The sequence below is a fragment of the Rhamphochromis sp. 'chilingali' genome, assembly GCF_963969265.1.
Source record: "Rhamphochromis sp. 'chilingali' genome assembly, chromosome: 4".
In the NCBI taxonomy this organism is placed as follows: domain Eukaryota; kingdom Metazoa; phylum Chordata; class Actinopteri; order Cichliformes; family Cichlidae; genus Rhamphochromis; species Rhamphochromis sp. 'chilingali'.
Window position 1 is genome coordinate 39,101,945 of NC_137948.1, and position 18,579 is coordinate 39,120,523.

Here is an 18,579-nt window from a genome sequence, read left to right on the forward strand (position 1 = left end):
CCGTGTGAGGGTCATGATTGGCACCTGAATTTGACCAGCTCAACATGTTTAACATTACACTCAACCCTCTGATTCACGCAAACTGCTGCATGTTGATTACTGTATTCTGATCATCAGAAGTTCAAAAGCTGAGAGTTTGTTGAGCTGAATAATCCACTGGACTCCTGTCAGGCCCTCATCATCCTCTCAGCTCACTGTAGCTCAGCAACCATGCTCAGCGCCCGTTAGGTCTGTGTCGTTGCTCAGAGACAGTCCTGCTTTATTTGGGAATGTGGACACATGACATCAGCGCTGTGGGTTTTCTGATTTAATCACAGATTCAGCCAGAGGACACTTTATAGTTGAGAGTCCACTTGATCAGGTATCAAGTGCTTAAATGTTTGCATGGTTCAGTGTTAAGAAGGAGGAGGCACGGCCAGCTGGCAGCCTCCCGCACACACGTGCTTTGGGCAAATCTGTGTGATGTGCAGCTGCAGACGAGAGGGCTTTGGGACCAAGATGTAAAAAAAGAAACGAACAGATAAAGACTTGAGAAGAGAAGAGCGATGAGAAAACTGGAAAAAAATGTAACAAGTGACTAAAATTAGAGACAAAGAAAATGATATAGGGATAGTGTTAGTGTCTAACACTGGGTCATGTGACCCAGTGTTTGAGTTTCATTGTATTTTGTTTTCTATTCGTGTTCTGGTTTGAGTTAAGTTTACCTTATTAATCCACGCCTTTGTTAGCACTCGGCTGGATTACTGTAATGCACTTTATATAGGGATCAGTGCTTCATACATTACTCATCTACAGAGGGTGCAAAATGCTGCAGCGCGTCTTTTAACTGGCACTGGAAAGTTTGCGCACATCTCCCCTATTTTAGCTTCACTTCACTGGCTGCCCATTTCTTTAAGGATTCATTTGAAATTTCTTTTATTTGCTTTTAAAGCCCTCCATGGCCTAGCCCCATCTTATCTTTCTGAGCTGCTACAGATTTATACACCCAACCGCTCTCTCAGGTCAGCTGATCGGCTATTCCTGAATGTACCCAGGACTGAGTGGAAACTTTTGCTGTAGCAGCTCCAAAACTGTGGAACGATCTGCCTTTACAGATAAGACAGGCCTCTTCTCTGCCTGCATGATAGCAACCTTTCATGGCCATTATAAACTGACTGGCATGTTAGTCATCATCAATGTTCAGGGAATAGGCTGAGGCCAGAGTTGTTGTTGATATTTTTTTAGTTGCTCTAGTAATCATCTTTGAGTTTAAAGCTCTTAACAGTCACCAGGCCGATTTTGGATTTGGTTAATATGCACAAATTATTACACAACTCTTTTCCTCTTTTTGAACATCCAAATGGAAAAGTCTTGAAGTTACTCGTCCAGCGAATGCAGGGACAGGCCCCACTTCCACGAGGCAAATGTTTAGTTTAGGGCACTGTACATTAGTTCACCAGCTTCCTGGATTAAAGGTTAGACTGATCATTAGTATCTAAAAGAGAAAGAAAGACAAGTTGTTATTCATTTGAATAATACCAGCAAAAATCAAAGTGGAAACAGTCACTGACAAAAAGACGTAGCTGCTCCACTGTCCTTCCGCTCAGTTACATTTTTACATAGTGCCTAAAACATAATGCAATGTTGTTGCCTCCTCCATAATAGCACAGAGACTGTCAACGATGGGCATTTCCACACGCTAGAGCTGGTGACCTTTAATCGGATGGTGAACCTGTCAGTGGATGGAGGAGAGCCAACAACACTGGACAGTCAGGGAGGAAGTCGTCCAGCAACAGGGGAGGCCCGTCTGTATGTGGGAGGTAGGACCAGGGCTTCACACCTCAGTTCAGACATGAACCTTTGTATTCATGCTCCACAGTTTTGTGGAATATTCTGACATAACCAATTGATTTTCTGTCTGTCCAGGTATGCCTGAGGAAGTGATGCCAGCCTCTCTGGGTCTCTCCTCTCAGACCCTCAACATGTCAAGCTTCCACGGCTGCATCAGGAACCTTTATATCAACCACGAGCTGCAGGACTTCACTCGCAGCCACATGAAGCTGGGGGTGGTGCCGGGCTGCAAAGCCTGTCGCAAACTCTACTGCCTGCACGGCATCTGCCAACCCAACGGTCCACAGGTAGCAACACACTGTCAGCAGTGAAACCTCTTGCAAACGTAATAATGGCATAGATGTTAAATTAAAGCATATTTTTTACATAAATTAGGAGACAAACATGTAATTTACAAAGAATGTTGTCAAAGTGTCACAGTGTGATTATGATTTAATTTAGCTCTAGTTTCCAGATCACTTTTAAATTTCCTGTTTTCCTGAATGAATGAATGCTAGCTCAGTGCTTCTGGGTGTAATCAAGCTATTACTGAGCTAATATAAATTAGGTTATACACACAGTTTTTTATTTGTCCTGTCTTCCTCCCATTATCCCCAACGAGTTGCTGCAGATGGCTGCCCCTCCCTGAACTGTGAAGGGAGTTTTTCCTTCCCACGGTTGCCAAGTCCTTGTTTGTAGGAGGTTGTTTAATCATTGGAGTTTTCTCTGTTATTGTAGGGTCTCTACCTTACAATATAAAAGGCCTTGAGGCAACTGTGGTTCTGATGTGATTCTGTATGAATAAAATTGTATCGAACTCAACATAGTGTATTAAAGAACTGCAGTTTCGTAGAAAACGAGTAAAGCACAGATGTCTTCTCTCTCACAGGGCCCTCAGTGCCACTGCCAGCAAGGTTGGACAGGACAACACTGTGACCAGCCAGTAACAGGAGGTCTTACTAGAGTGGATGTTGTCACTCTAGCAGCTGGTGCCAACCCCTGTGAAGGCAGCAAGTGAGCAGCACTTATCGTGGCATGTTACGTGCTTAGTACAGGACGTGTGCTTCCAAATGTCTTCACTCATTACTCAAAGTGGTTTTTGTAACATTTATAAAATCCTTTTTTAATACTGATTCTTTTCCTCATCTGCTTCTTTTAATTCCAGGTGTGTGAAAGGTGTGTGCGTGGTGCTGGATGCAGAAACATACCGCTGTGACTGCGAGGAGGGATATTACGGTGCACTGTGTAACCTCCAGAAGGAGCCCACGGGCTCATGCCGGGGTCTGAAGTGTCTGCATGGCCAGTGTCAGACGACAGAGGATGGAGAAAGGTGCATCTGTGAGCAGGGGTACACTGGAGAGAGCTGTGATATAGGTGAGTCGGGATGAGCAGTCGGTATTTGAAATTGTTACAGGGTGCTGAGAGGTTTATGTATTTAAGAAAATAATGCCAGCCTTTAAAACATGTATCATGATTTCATGGGTATTAAATTATACTCTACTTGATATTTTAAAAGTTAAGTTTTTACTTATCATTATATATATTTCATGTGACAGCCATAGTCTCAAAGTGCTTCCAAAATAAAAAGGCCAGTATAGCTCACCGGGCTGAGCATGCAACCATATGCTGAAGTATCCCAGGTTTTTCCTGCATGTTGTTTCCCCGGCTCTCTCGCTTTGCTCGCCTGTCTGCTCAGCTGCTCTGTTACAAATAAATAGTTAAAAAGATTTCAGATGTCACAACACAAATTAGAAAGTCTTACCGTAATAAAGGATTCAAATGAGAATTAAAGACAATTATACTGATTCACAAATAAAATTTCACAGCTTCAAAATTAAACATCGCAGAAATCTGCAAGATATTTATAGAACAAATTTGTTATAGAGCTTATTTTAAGAAAGAACCCCAGAGACTGTGGTCATTAGAAACTGGACCTGACAAGAGAGCTGGGTGAGAAAAAACTGAGGGATGCTGCACGCTTACAGGTAGCAACTTGTCCTTTACAGGGTGGACCCAGTTCAAAGCATAACCTATTTCTCTACCACTGTTTCTCTTGACTCATTCTGTGAATCATAATTTACTAAATGAATAACATAGTGTAATCGCTCACACGTCAAACTACCATAAACTGTGTTTATGGTCTCAGATGGTAGTTTCTGTGCAGTAGAAAGACGGTAGTTTCTTTTAATCAAAGACAGATGAGTTAAACACTATGAAACACTAAAAAAATGATTTCTGTTAATAGTTAGTTTGGCCACTCTTCAGTTTTTTGCATTTTTCATTTTTTTATTTGTGTCTCACACTTTAAGAAAAAGTTCAAATTTAAAAGTTTGATCACGCAAAAGGTCAAATATTTTTCATCTTTACCTTATGGAAACACAGTTGGACCCTCTTTTATCCATCTGCCTGTGCTACCTCCCACAGAGTCCCCATGTCGAGGCGAGCCAGTCAGGGATTACCACCGGCTGCAGCGTGGCACCATCCTCTGCCAGACGTCAAAACCTTTTTCCTGGGTTGAATGTCAAGGTCGCTGCCAAACGACAGCGAAGCCGGACATCAGCGCCACCTCCTGCTGCGCTCCTCTGAGGGTGCGACGCCGGCGGCTCACCTTCGAATGCGACGACGGCACCTCGTTTACGCAGGACGTGGAGAAGCCTGTGGAATGTGGCTGCAAGGAGTGTGTGTAGTACCAGTGGTGCACACACGCACACATCCAGACACATAGTTTCAATCACAGCAGACACACACCAAGCTAAACAGGTACACACACTGTAGGATTTGTTTCACTGAAAAACAGACATTTTTTGGTGTTTTGTGCTCAGATGCAGTTTTGTAACATAAGACACTTCTTCCCTTTCGAGACATGAAATCAACGAGTCGACCTCATCATCATCAACTTCCTTTTCTTCACCTGCTGTAGGAGAACCTTCTCTAACTACCAAACTCCAGCTCATTAGTCATACTTGTGTGGTGAGAAGCCTCTGTATGCCTTCTCTTTGTTACCCCAAAAATCGCAACAGCAAACAGTGATTTGTTGGAGGAAGTAAAGGCGCTAATTATTTCAGGACCCATTTACAATAAAGAAGCTTTGACATTCAAAATTGATGAGAGAATTACTCCATTTTTTCAGCAATGCAAAACATCTACCAAACCAGATTTAATTATCTTACAATATCACGTTCAACAGTGTTGTTACAGAACTTTTTACGATGATCTACTACTGAAATTCTCAACCTGCCATCAAGCATAAACTCAGAAAAATGCTCAGTTATTTCTTCACTAAAGCTCAGTCTTCTGTCATATCAATCTGTTTCCTTTCAAAGTAGTCTCAATTTAGGAAAATAAGCACAAATTTGACCTTTTTATGGTCAAGTGCAGTTATTTAATTTATATGTAAGAGCTGTGCAAATTTCCACTTCAGTCTGGCATCTAAATTTACAAAACTATCAAATGTCAATCATCTGAATAATATCACCTATAACAATTGATTGACAGGATCACTAGACACTTTATAGCAAAAGCTTTTTAAAAAATACTAAATAACACTAATGCTAATAAAACAGGCGTTTATTTGTGGCTTTGGATATATAACTCTATAGTGCTTCAATATATGGTCTTCAGATTTATCTTGTCAAGAAAATTTTTTTGAAATACTGCACAATACTAACATTCTCATTTCACAAAATTACATTTCACAAAAAATTACGATTAATCACAACACGTTTCTATGTCGAATTCAAGAACAAAAAACAAACACACTATATATATATATATATATATATATATATATATATATATATATATATATTAGGGGTGCAACGATACACAAAATTCACGGTTCGGTTCGATACTTTGGTGTCACGGTTCGATATTTTTTCGATACAAAAAAAATGTTCATGCCTTTTTAATTTGTCATTTATTAAAATTATAAATATATATTTTAACTCAAAAGTACAGTTTTTAAATTTAACCCTAACCCTTGTGCGTGTTTTTTATTTTGACAGCGAATGCGCACCTGCGGACCACTTATGTGCAGCCCTGGTTATTTAGCTCATCATATTGCAGCCACAGAAATTCTTTTGTCCATGAAACCATAAAGCTGCACTTTCTTTTTGCCTTATAGTCTGATTTGTCATAACTTCTCCGTTTTGTGGTAAGCTTTTCTTTGGCTGTCACTTCTTCACCCTGACCTGTCTTATTTGGCTCAGCAGAACTAAAATATATATCTGTCTGTGAAGGTTCTCAGTCATCCAGGTCATCGTAGTCAAATATAAATCCTGCTGCTTTTACACGCGCACTCACATAAGCTCAGCGATTCTCTGCGCGATCAACCTCTCACATGTTTAAGCTGCGGGAGATTTCACTTGTCATGTTTGATAGTAAGCTAACAATTAATAAGACGATGTCAGAGGAATTGGTGCGCAAATTATCATCACTCACAGATCAGTGCTGTCGCTCTCTATACACAGTTCGCACGATTGCAAAGTGAAAGCAAAAAAACAAGCGCAAATTCAAACGCGATTTCAATATGTCACATATTGACAGTGGCTCACCGATGCCAATGACATAATTACCCAGCTACATTTCCGAACGAATGCAAAAGCATTGACATATATTTTTCCTTCCTACAATAGCCCGACGGGCAGGGCAGAGATAGATTTTGGTACCCCGACTGAAAAAAATCGCTAGCTCCAGGACGTTGGGCTAGCGATATTGCAAGCCCTGTATCTGATTGAGGAATCACTCATCTTTGGAAAAGAGAGTTTATTACAGAGAAATGTCTCTGCCTCTGTATATACTGCTATACTATCCGCTTCTTCTGGGCTATATTCTCAGCAGCATATATTAAACAGCTGTCTAAATGACTCGGCTAAAGTTAGTAGCATGCTTGTTGTTTTTGTCTTTGCACTAGGATGATGTCGGCGTAAATGTGCAGTCATATTCGTTGTGTTCCCACTAGTGCTTTCAGGTTAATCTCGTTGAAATGACCTTAACGCCACAACACGGCAAATCTCCGTTAACGAGCTACCGCCGATCGCCCGTGCATGGGGCTAGACGGCCAACACGTTAACGAGCTAACTGCGCTAACACACTAGTTCCCACCCATGTAATTGAGCATTGCATGGCACATCCAACATACTGTTTTACTTTAGTCCATGACTCGCTTACCTTCAGGGTCATACGTCACATGAAAACCAAAACAATTCCAAACGCCAGATCTGAATGAGGGTGGGGGAGGTCCATGTTGTAAGGAGAGCTTAACTTCTGTCTCGCTAGCTTGCCCTGCGCTCTTCCTTCTGACGATGCTGTCTGTGTTGAGTGCTCAGTGAATCTGCGTTCGACTACTCCGCCTAGGCTGCACTGTCGACCCTAGGCGGAGTAGTCGAACGCAGATTCACTGAGCGCTCAACACAGACAGCATCATCAGAACGAAAGTTGATAAAATAAATTACAAATTTTGTATTGTTCGATACATATGCGTACCGAACCGAAAGCACTGTATCGAACGGTTCAATATCGATACGAATATCGTTGCACCCCTAATATATATATATATATATATATATATATATGTGTGTGTGTGTGTGTGTGTGTGTGTGTGTGTGTGTGTGTGTGTGTGTGTGTGTGTGTGTTCACACGTGCAAACACACCAAAAAGTAACAAACATTTCTGTTGATACATGTGTCCCGTTGGTAATGCAGATGGCAAAGATGGCAGCAAACTCATTGTTGTTTAAATTGGTAAATAAAATAATCCGAAGTTCCCACCTACTTTTTGAAAGCAGTCCGGTAAGAAACTGTCGTCTTCAATCTTAAATCCACAATGATGTCGAAGGTCATCTTGCTCCATTTCTTGACATGAACACACACTAGAGGTTAAAGGTGACAGAGGCATTAGTTAGTGTGTGATGTATTCACTTTGCTGCTTACCAGACTCACATTTTCACAGTTTAGACCAGCAGTATGTGTGTGTGTGTGTGTGTGTGTGTGTGTGTGTGTGTGTGTGTGTGTGTGTGTTCGTGTTCTTGTTCTTCTCATTTGTGAGGACCTCTTAAAATCTCTTTAAAGTGAGGACATTGCACTTTGCGAATTTAAAGGGCTGATTGAAGGTTAAGACTTTATTTAGGGTTAGGCAGGGTTGAGGTTAGAGCTGGGGATTAAATCTCAGAGTTGTGAAACTCTGCATTAAAGAATACTTTGCTCTTAAATTTATGCTTAATTTGAGCAAACTTCCTATTCCCAGGCTATTAATTTACAAAATACATGAAAATTCTTTGAAATTTTTGATAATTTGTTTCCGTCACATAATCCATGACAGTGAAACTTGAAAGTAATTGTTGATTATTTTTCTGCTAAAGCAGTTAGAGCAGTCTAAGATGCATTGCACCTACTACTATAATAATTATTTTTTAATAATAATAATGATGAATTATCATTTGCCTAAATTTCTCAGCTTAGTAAGGCTTTCAGAATTCACCACAGCCCAAAGTGTTGCTTTCTAATGTCATAATAGCCCAACAAAGAAACATATCAATTCCTCAACAAAATATTTCCAATTTTTGCTGAAATTTCCTCTACTTTTCCTTGCAGCAATAATGTAATTTTTAGATTTGATCTTCACTGTAACAAATTGGACAATTAAAACCAAATTCTTTAGCAACATGTTGTACTGAACAAAAAAGGAAAGGAATACTTGGTTGGTTGTGTATAGTTTTTAATACATGGACTGAAACATTAGCAATTACATTTGTTTTCGGAAATTGTCTTTGTTTAGGTGGAATACTCCTATACTGGCAAAAGTATTTAAAAATTTAAAATGATATCCAGCCAGCTGGAACAGCTTGGTGTCATAAAATACCATGATAATTTAATGTGTTATCACTATGCATTTTTTGCTTTTCGCACATCAGTTCACACCATGATTGACAACCACACCCTGACCTTAACCCTGGCGCTTTCTCGTGTCATTTAGTGAAGCAAAATGACACCCGAAAAGTTAAATACGTGACATGTGGAATCTGTCCTGATATCATGTTGACTGGAAATGTTTGGCGTGTGGAGAGTTACAGAAGGTGTTATTGTGTGAAGGAGGATCCTTACATGTGTAGAAGTACAAAAACCTGTATGTGTGTGTGCTTGTCATTGGAAGATGCTTCCAACAAGAAGAAGTCGTCCTGTTGTAATGAACGTCATTATCCAGCGATGCAGCCTGCTTTTTGGAATCAAACACTCCCTCTCCAATTTGGTCCGAACCAGTGAACGTACCATAGGAATGCCACACAGACAATGTAGCTTTTATATATGATGTCATGTTATTTATATAGATGTGAAACTAAAACTTATATTAGTTTTAACATGGTTTGAATTTTAGCCTTTGATTCAAAATGTTCATAAAGGTCCAGAATTGAACTAATGTAGCTTTTATTGTTATCGTTATTGTTATAACTGTAGCACATCTACATACAGTAACAACCTAACAGATTGTAATATATATTATAATAATCTTATAATGCATTCGTTTTTGTCATAGTATTTTTATATGTTGGAGAGGATGTTGTGTCTGTATCATTTGTAGCCTGTAGAAAAACGTTTGCATTTAAGAAAACCAACCTCACATGATTCATGGGAATTTTGATGTTATGGTTTCTGTTGTCTCGCCTAAACAGAGACAACGAGTAATGCGTCTCTTTCCTATTTATTTAAATAAAGAGTTGTTTCTCCTTCCTTCTTTTCCATTCTCGTTAAACTTGACACTGGCTATCACATTTCTTTTTCTTCTTGTTGTTTTGACCTTTGACCTCACTGTGCCATGGCTATCCTCCATTCAGACTGAGTGGATGGTTGATGGCTGCTCATGGAGACAGGGGAAGAGAGGATGAGAGAGTGGTGGAAAGGCTGAGAGCGAAAGGGGTTGGAAAAGAAGAAGAACGGTAGATGGAGCGACGAGGGAGGATGGGTGGCTGCTTTTGAGGAATGACGGATAGACGCAGAAGAGGGATATCCCTTTGGGTGGGAGTTGGGGGAGGAGTTAGCATTCGGAGACCAAAGCCGTTTAATGAAACTGTGATTTATGCATCCCTTCGTAGCCATAAAACATAATATATACCCCCATCGGCTTTGACAGAGCCTCTCCTCCCCCAGCGCGCACACACGCAGAAATACACACACTCTGAAACCTGCTGCATATCTCCGTTGCCCCTACCTCCACCTCTGCAAACCATCCAGCTGCCCCCCTCTTCTCAACCTTTCGTCACTGCCATTTTTAACCCTTCCCCCTCTCCTCTTCTCTCCACTGACTCCTCTATTCTCCTCTGGCTCTTTGGGTCTTTATAGGAGGATTGAGTCACTGCAGCAGCAGCACCTTCCCAACCCCCCAATTCCAATAAAGCCTCCACATCTTCTCACACCACCAATCTGCTGCACACAAAGAGCCAAAAATGACACATGCGGTGCAACGAACAGACGGTAGGATGATTGTCAGATACAGCTGATCACATCAAGAAGAACTGAGGTGGTGTTGCATTAGCAAAACTACATCGTGTATGAGGATCTTTGTGCAAAGTAATTCACAGCGCCTGCATCTTTTCCCAGAGAGAGGAATTCATGTTGGTAAAACACAAAGGAAAAATGAAAATTAATTCAATCTCTCAAGGAAATTAAATCAAGGAAGCAGTTTGCACAAACAAAGAAGGCGGTAGTGCTGGTCCTCTGGAAAACAGGCACACTGCACATTGCATATTTTAAAGAACGAGTGAATAAATTCTTCCATAGCCAGCTTTTCAAGAAAGCAAAAGCAAGGTAACCAAAGTGTTTTACTAAAAACCTTAAATTGTCCTTATTAACATTTGATTCATGCTGTCTTAATATAAACCTCAATTTTACCTTTAAGCTGAAATTTCTTTAGAGCATCTCTAGGCATGCAGAAATTAAACAAATTAATATAGTCAAAAAGTGAAGGGCTGTGAAATGAGAGTAAACACAGCCCTGGTGTGAGGGTTTCAATAATGAATTAAGACTGAACACATAGATTGAAATATTGATCAGCTCTGTAGGCGGTGGTCCAGTTCGTGCCACTCAGGGCTGTGTTCTCAGATACACAGTATCAGGTTACTTCTCAAAGAATATCTGACATTTGGCATTGGCATAACTTATTTAAATCCTGTCTGTTGCTTCTTGACTGCAAATTCTTTATTATGCGAATGTGTGATCGCAAAATTATTGCTTTTATGTTGAGTGTGAAAGTTCATTTCTGTTCTTTCCTGTTCACAGTACTTTAACAGACTTTTGACAGACGACCAAGCTATGATTGGACTTAAAAAGAGCCAATATAGAGCAGTATTTTTTTTTAATCATATATAACTTTTGCCATTTTTCATCTTTAGGAAACGTTCTTTTGTTTGATCCCTGTTTTGTTTTGTGAGCACTCTGAATTAACTGAAAATGTAACTGTGTTTCCATTTAAATCGTTATTATTATTCTAGGACAAAGTCTGAGAACTGAATGAGCTGCTAGTATTCTTCAACCTTTTCACATTGAAGCATGAAACATCTTTCTTTGAATGTACTTTTTTATAGACATTTTTCTGCTTTTATTCAAATACTAGACAGTTTAGAAAGAAAACTGCAAATTTGTGCAAAAGTGCAAGTTTGATCAGAATTCAAACTGAAGTTGGTGTTGGTGAATTTTACTAACATGTTGTTTCAGTGTTTTGTAATACATGCAAAATACATGAATCTTTATTTTTTTATGAATGTAGCAGTTTACGAAATTTTAGCAGTCAACAAAGGAAAACACAACAGAACAAGACAAAAATGTAATAATGTATTCATTAAAGTACTTATTGTCATGTGTTAGCTTATCTTAACCTTCATGCTTTAAAATTCACTGGCTTTTTAAATGAGCACATTGACTTATTTTGAAAGTTAATATCGACTCTTTAAGCAATCAAAGAAACCTGTTTAATGCTGCCCGACAGCAGCAGGGGGCAGTAAGTTGTTCTCACCTGCACAGGACTACCTGTGTGTAACACACTCTCCGGATGGACCCTCTTGTCTCCTCTTATCTGCTTTTCCCTCCTCCTTTCCCTCCTCTCATTTTTTTTCTCATTTCCTGTTCTTCCTTGCTTACTTCCCCTTTTCTGCCCTTAATTCTGCCCTGGTGTTTCCTTTGCCCCTGTGTGTCCTGATTTCCTTTCCTCTTGTTTTTCCTGTTTTCCCCTTGTTTTCAGCCCATATGTTTTACCTCCTCTGGTTCTCGCTTCCTTCATCTCTCACCTCCCTTCCTTCATTCTTGTTTGGCTTTGCTCTTTTCTGCTTTCTTTTCCTCTGACGTGTCCTTGTTTCCTCTCCTCTTTTCTTCGCTTGTGGGCCCTCATCTCCTTTTCTCTTTCTGTCAACTGTTGTCTCCTCTCTTCTCGTGTCATCTCATTTTGCCTCTTGTTCTCTCATTTCCTCTCCTCATTTCGCCTCCTCCCTTCATCACTTCTTGGATCCTCTCCTTTTTTCTTCTCTTCTCCTCCCGTCTCTTGTTTCCTCTCATCTTATTGATTCATCCTCTCAGCTCTTCTTACACGTACATTTCATTTTTCTCTCCACTCTTCATCCACCTCTCCTTGTTTTTGTTTTCTATCTCCTCTCTGATGTCCTTGCTCTTTTGCTCCTCTCTTCTCTTATTTCTCCTCCTCATCTTTCACATCACTACATCCTCTCTCTCCCCCTCCTCACTCATTCTGACTACCATTGAATGAACTTCTTTATTTGTCTCCGCTTCATCCCTCTTCTTGTTCTCATCTTCTCCCACTTTTAGTTTCTCTTTGCTTTCCACTCTTCCCTTTACTTATATCATTTTTATTTTTGGTCCGTTCTTTTTCATTTATATCCTCCCATTTGTTGTTTTTTTAATCATTACTCCTCCAGATATTTTCAAGTTATTTTTATATTTCTCTATTTTTTTCTTATTTTCACCACGACATGTTGTGTTTTCTGTTTTTTAGTTTCTATTTGTCTTCTCCCGAGTCCTCCTGTATTCATTTATTTACGATTCACACTTTTGTTTTCAGTTCTATTCACTGTCTTCAGTGCTTCTACCATGTATGTCCACCTCTTACTTTCTCTGTCCTCTTCCTTATCCTTCTATGTTTTCATCTATGCTCTCTTTCTCTGGTCTTTTTCTCAACACACACTCTGATGATCACTCTTTTTTCACTTGTGTCCTGCTGCCTTTTGTTCATCTTTCTCCCCCATCAGCTCCTTTCCTTTCTCTGTTCTCTACATATGCTCTTCTCTTCTTTGTTCACTCCCCTCCTCCCTTCTTCTCCTTGTGTTTTTCCTCCCCCATCCACACACACACACTCACGCACACACACACACACATTCTGTTTTTCCTTCTCTTCTCTTTCACTCGCCTTTTTGCCATAGAGCAGATGCCCTTTTATTGATATGATCATGGTTAGTGGTCTCAAGGTGCCCATTGGATCTGCTGTATAACCTCATGAAGCCAGTAGCTTGAAACAAACACACACACACACACACACACACACACACACACACACACACACACACACACACACACACACACACACACACACACACACACAAGCACCCTGTGGCTATGGCATCTTTAAGATGCTGCGAGTGTAATCATAGTAAAGAGAGGAAAGAGAGAAGATGACTAAGTAGGAAATGGAAACTGAGGATAAAGCAAAAAATATATATAAAATAAAATAAAAATGTGCGAAAAAGAGAAAGTGGGAGGAAATGAGAAATTAAAGCAGGTTGGGGGGTTGAGGGGAAGATAAAAGAGGGATATGGTGGGGGTTGAGAGCGCCAGAGGCAATCCCAATATTTCAGGCAGCTGCTAAAAGAAGGTTTCTAAACTATCAAGGTGACCTGGGAGGAGCTCCTGTAACAGAAAGAGAAAGAAAAGTGAAATAACTGCAAAGGTTGCTATCAGTCCCCTATAGAAAAGGGTTTCAATCACTTTCAATTAGGTTTGACCTTGCTGAGCATTTGCTCTTTCTTCTGTGTCAAATTAAGTTGTGATTGAGATGTTTTCATTTCTTTCTCTGGAAGTGAAAAGAAATTTTTTTTTGTGTCATGGCCAAATTGTTGGGGAGCTGTAGTAAATCCAATCAAATGGAGGTTGTGAAGGGTTTCTGCGTGTGTTTCAGTCTTTCTGTCAACATATAAAGATCCACGAAAGCTGCAGACGACAGCTACGTTGTCTTCGGTTCAGCTGTGGCCTTCCAATACTGAAGCAAGAAAGTTCACGCTCAAAAAACTCAAAGAAACACACGGTGCATTCTTTTCCTACATTCTGTGTCTGGTCATTTTTTTGTCTTTGACTGTGAGACATTTTATGACTTCTGATTTGAAAATGTTTTTTAGCATCCTAAAATGAATAAAGTTTCACAGAAGAGCAAATCTGACAAAAGCTATATCTGCTTTATTTGGTTATTTGGAGACAGAAGCAAGTAGCATCTAATCATCATTTTTAACTAAATTAAATTTAAAAAGTTGGACAAGATTTTTAAACTGTTATTGATAAAAAGTCAAGAAATGGTGAAAAAAAAAGTTTTGGCCAAACAGTTAAACAATGAGCTGAAATTCACTAGAAAAGTGTGTAAAGCCAAGCACTGATCAATAGAGTGATCTTCACTCAGACCTTCACATTCCTAAAGTGTTTTCATGTTGTTTCTATTAATAGACTTTTACTAAAATACATTATAGTTCATTTGAAAAAAAGCACTTTGAGTTAAAAAAAAAAATTCAAACTCTGCATGTGAAATTAGCTAGAGTTGGGGGGGGACTTTATTGTTTGCATGACTTTGACGCAAACTGTCTGTGTGAATGTAGGTGTGGGTTTAGGGTGGGATGCGGATCAATTTTCTTCTTCTTTCCTGATCATTTTGAACTGATTCTTACATTAATGAACACAGAATAAAACAGTGAAAACATGACTAAAACATGGTCAGCAGCAGCAAAATAAACACGTTTTTACTGTGACATAAAAACTAAATCCTGCTCCCATTTAAAGGAACGAGTGCATTTCTTAACACAGAGCTAACTCCTGTTTTCAGGGGCTTGAATATGATTGGAGAAAGAACATAATCATACAGAAAATGCAGAAAACACTTTTTGTCTTTCTTTTGAAATACTTGTTCAATAATCATTTGAAGGTTTTTTTACCCACGATTTTTTTTCTTTTGTGGTTTTCAAAAATTAAATGTGAGCTTCAGTCAGACTGAAATCTCAGCCTCTGCAGAATACCTTTACCTTTAAAACCACATGGGCTGCTTTTGCAGTGTGTTTTAAATCTGTCCTTCCGTACAAAGAAGGATTAAATTGTACTTCACTGTGTTCACTGGGTTGATTAAATCCTGTATTGAGACTTATATGCCAACAGCCATTGCAACCATCTACAAGGCCAAAGTGTTGTGCTGTTGTGTCTGATGGGTTATACAGTGTATGATACCGTAATAGCAGTAAAGGCTGGTCTCCTCTGTTGTGGCGGGGAGCTTCTTCTTTTTGTATCTTTATGCTGACAGAGACTGTCGCGATGTTGAGAGGAGGTGGACAGCAGACTTTTTTTATCAGCATATTTTTTATTAATATAGAGCAGTAGTACTTAATGAAAAAAAATAATCGGTTCACTGCAGTTGGAGATGATCCTTATGCTGTGCTGATTAATAAATAAATAAAGAAACAAACCAACTATAATTATAGTCCTTGTGTGACCTGTGGGAGCTTTGTTATCTGTTGTTAGCTTTGTGAGCTTATCCTGCATGTTGCTGAAGTGCTGTTATACTGTAAATGCAACGGGCAAATTGCATAAAAAGGTTTATTATGGAGGACAAGGAAATCTGCTGAAAGACGCCATGCAAACAATGATGTACTTTCTGGGTGAATATGAATAAGTGTCTAGCACACGTGAAAGCAGTAACCTCTATGTCTGGTCTTTGTGTGACTTATAGAAAGATGTTTGGTGTTTTTCTCTTAATTAAAGTTGATCTATGATGCTTTGCTTTTTTCATGTAGTTATACTGTTTACAGCTGCATAAAGAAAGCCACAAGCACAGTCTAAAATAACTTACGTTAAAATAGCTTCTGTCCGAGAATGTCTGAGCCTTCATATCTTTATATCCATCTGCTTCCAGGAAGCCAGAATTTCTTATATTTTTTGAAGTGGTCTTGGAGAACAAATGGTTCTCTAGGCTTTTTTTTGTTGGTTTGTTAAACCATTTAAAACTGCCTTATCAATCGCACATCCTATCATTTTGTTCTACTTATCCAATTTAGAGTCTCAGGATGGCTGGAGTCTATCCCAGCTGCCATAGGGCAACAGGTGGGGTACACCCTGGACAAGCCCCAGGTCTAACACAGAGATTCAGACAACCTTTCGCACTCACATTCCCACCTATGTGCAATTTAGAATGACCAATTAAGCTAACCCTACCAACTGAATGTCTTTGGACTGTGGGAGAACATGCAAAGTCCAGACAGAAAGGCCATGGCCAGATGGAGGATTCAAATCCAGAACCTTCTTGCTATGAGGCAACAGTGTTAACCAACTATGAATCACTCAAGCATAAAACATCTGCCTATATCAAGGGATGGACCAGTGTTTTGTCTACACATAACAGACCATCCATTCATCCATTTTCTGCCCTTATCCATGCTCCGGGTCCAGAGCAGAATAGCTCAGGACTCCCTCTCCCCAGCCAACTCCAGATGAGCTGGATGAGGAAAGACCTTGGTCCTGGGTCTTTCCAGTAAGACATGCCCAGAACACCCAGGAGATATCCAGGAGGCATCCTGGTCAGATGCTAAAACTAGTAGTGGCCCTGCTCTGCACCTCTCTCAGATGACTGAACTCCTCACGCTATCTCTATGGTTAGGGTTAGCAGTGGCTGCAGTCATGCAGATGCTGTACTGGTCCATCATAGTGAAGAGAGAGCTGAGCATAAAAGCAAAGCTCTACTTCTACCCTCTCTACCCTCACCTATAGCCACAAGCTTTGGGTAGTGACCAAAAACACGAGATCGTGGATACAAGAGGCGAAAATGAGCTTTTGCTAAAGGGTGGCTGGCCTCTTTTTTACAGACAGCTGAGGAGCACGTAACAGACAGTTTAGCAAAAAAAAAAACAATGTTAAATTGTGCCTTTAAGCACTTTGTTAAAAAACATAATTTGTTTCCATTTCTTTAGTTGAATCTAGGAAAAGACCACAGTTTGACAGATATCAAATTATATTTCTGCACCAATAATGTGATTCCCAAAGAGCTATTAGACAAAAACTTGGCATATCTCAGGTGTGCATTGTGTCTTTAAAAGGTTTGAAGAACTGAGCAAAACCATAAGTGGCAGGCCAGAGAAAACATTGCTGCAGCAGATCAACAAAACCTAAAAGCCATGTCTGTGAAACACAAAATAATCCAGCACAGATTTTAATTTTTGAATAAAGCTGTGACAGTTGCACAATTAATTAATTAGATCTGAGGTTATCCAATAAATGTTATCCCCAGTTAAGTGCATCAACCCTCAGTCACTGTAGTCAAAATTACCATTGTCTCACTGTCCCCCTGAACCAGTGGTGATGTCATAATGATTGTTTAAATCTATTGTATCTAATAATCACTAACATATTCAAATTATCATTAAAGACTCAGAAAAGGACGAGTTTCTTACATCTGGTGCCAACAAACATTTTCCGTCACATGAGTTATTTGATCACATGATCAGATGTTTTTGCAACGACTAGCCGAAATTTATATCGATAATTCATGCCACATGTATGGTTTGTGGGAAACCTGGCAAGTTTATTTGTATATCATCTTTCATACACAAAGACAAGCCAAGGAACTGCACACAGGCATAAAACAACATTTTGAAAAGTAGGTTAACAGTAATGTAAGTTATGGCTCTTCACCCTCCGCTGCACATCAGTTTCTGTATGGAGCTTGTTAGGAGCCGCCATCCTTGGTGTGTCACAGCTAAACGCGGCTCAGACAGGCCTGGGGAGACGACCGCATGGGGCTGGTGCTGAGTCTTAATTGAACGGTGCTGATGTGGTTCCATTAATCAGTAATGGGGAGCCTTGCTGGGCACAGCCACCACACACCACAGCAGGAGGGGCTTCTGATGGGGGCTCTGACATTTTCACAGCAGTCAGTGTGTATATGAAAAACAGACCGAGAGGAGGGAAATGTGTTCATGTCTCAGGAGTAAAGGTCGGAATGAGGAGAATATTTTATATCAAATGTTTCTACTTGTACATTTCTTTAGCGAACATTTCTGCCATGCTCTGAGGTGAAGGACACAATAGGAACCATTAAAGCTTTTTATTACAAGGTTGCTGCTGCTGCACTTTTGCTCCATCATCTTATAATAGGAAGACCAGCAACAGCAGGCAGTTCAGCTGGTTTAAATGTACGAAATAAAATATGTGCTTCTTTTCATGTATGTATATCAACAGACAAGCTTAGCAATCGAGTAATTTGTTGCTGGAAAAGAAGCTTTCTTAGTTTTCGCTTCTCAAGTGTAATCATTTGCAGAATTTGCTTTGCCATATCAGTCTAAATGAAATAGTTGGCATTTCAAACTTAGAGTCAGTGAGAAACCAGAAAAATTCAAGACATGTAAGCAAAGAACTCTGGCTGGGCAACTTAACATTTTTAACTGTCTTAAATTAAAAATAAATAAATCAACAGATATATCAGTGATTTTATTTCTAAATGTTTGCAATTTCCTAAATACATTCAAGGAACATTGTC

At 39.7% G+C, this 18,579-nt stretch overlaps 1 protein-coding gene across 1 annotated transcript in view; it reads left to right on the plus strand.

The window, feature by feature from the left end:
• The window catches only part of slit1b (slit homolog 1b), an 82,374-nt gene extending 76,819 nt beyond the window's left edge, over positions 1–5,555 (plus strand). The window contains exons 34-38 of the mRNA XM_080881552.1: positions 1,645–1,799; positions 1,906–2,117; positions 2,699–2,823; positions 2,975–3,183; positions 4,234–5,555. Of these exons, the coding sequence (XP_080737678.1) occupies positions 1,645–1,799; positions 1,906–2,117; positions 2,699–2,823; positions 2,975–3,183; positions 4,234–4,496 (964 nt within the window). The 3' untranslated portion in view covers positions 4,497–5,555. The remainder of the gene's footprint in view (positions 1–1,644; positions 1,800–1,905; positions 2,118–2,698; positions 2,824–2,974; positions 3,184–4,233) is intronic.
• The last annotated feature ends 13,024 nt before the right edge of the window (positions 5,556–18,579 follow it).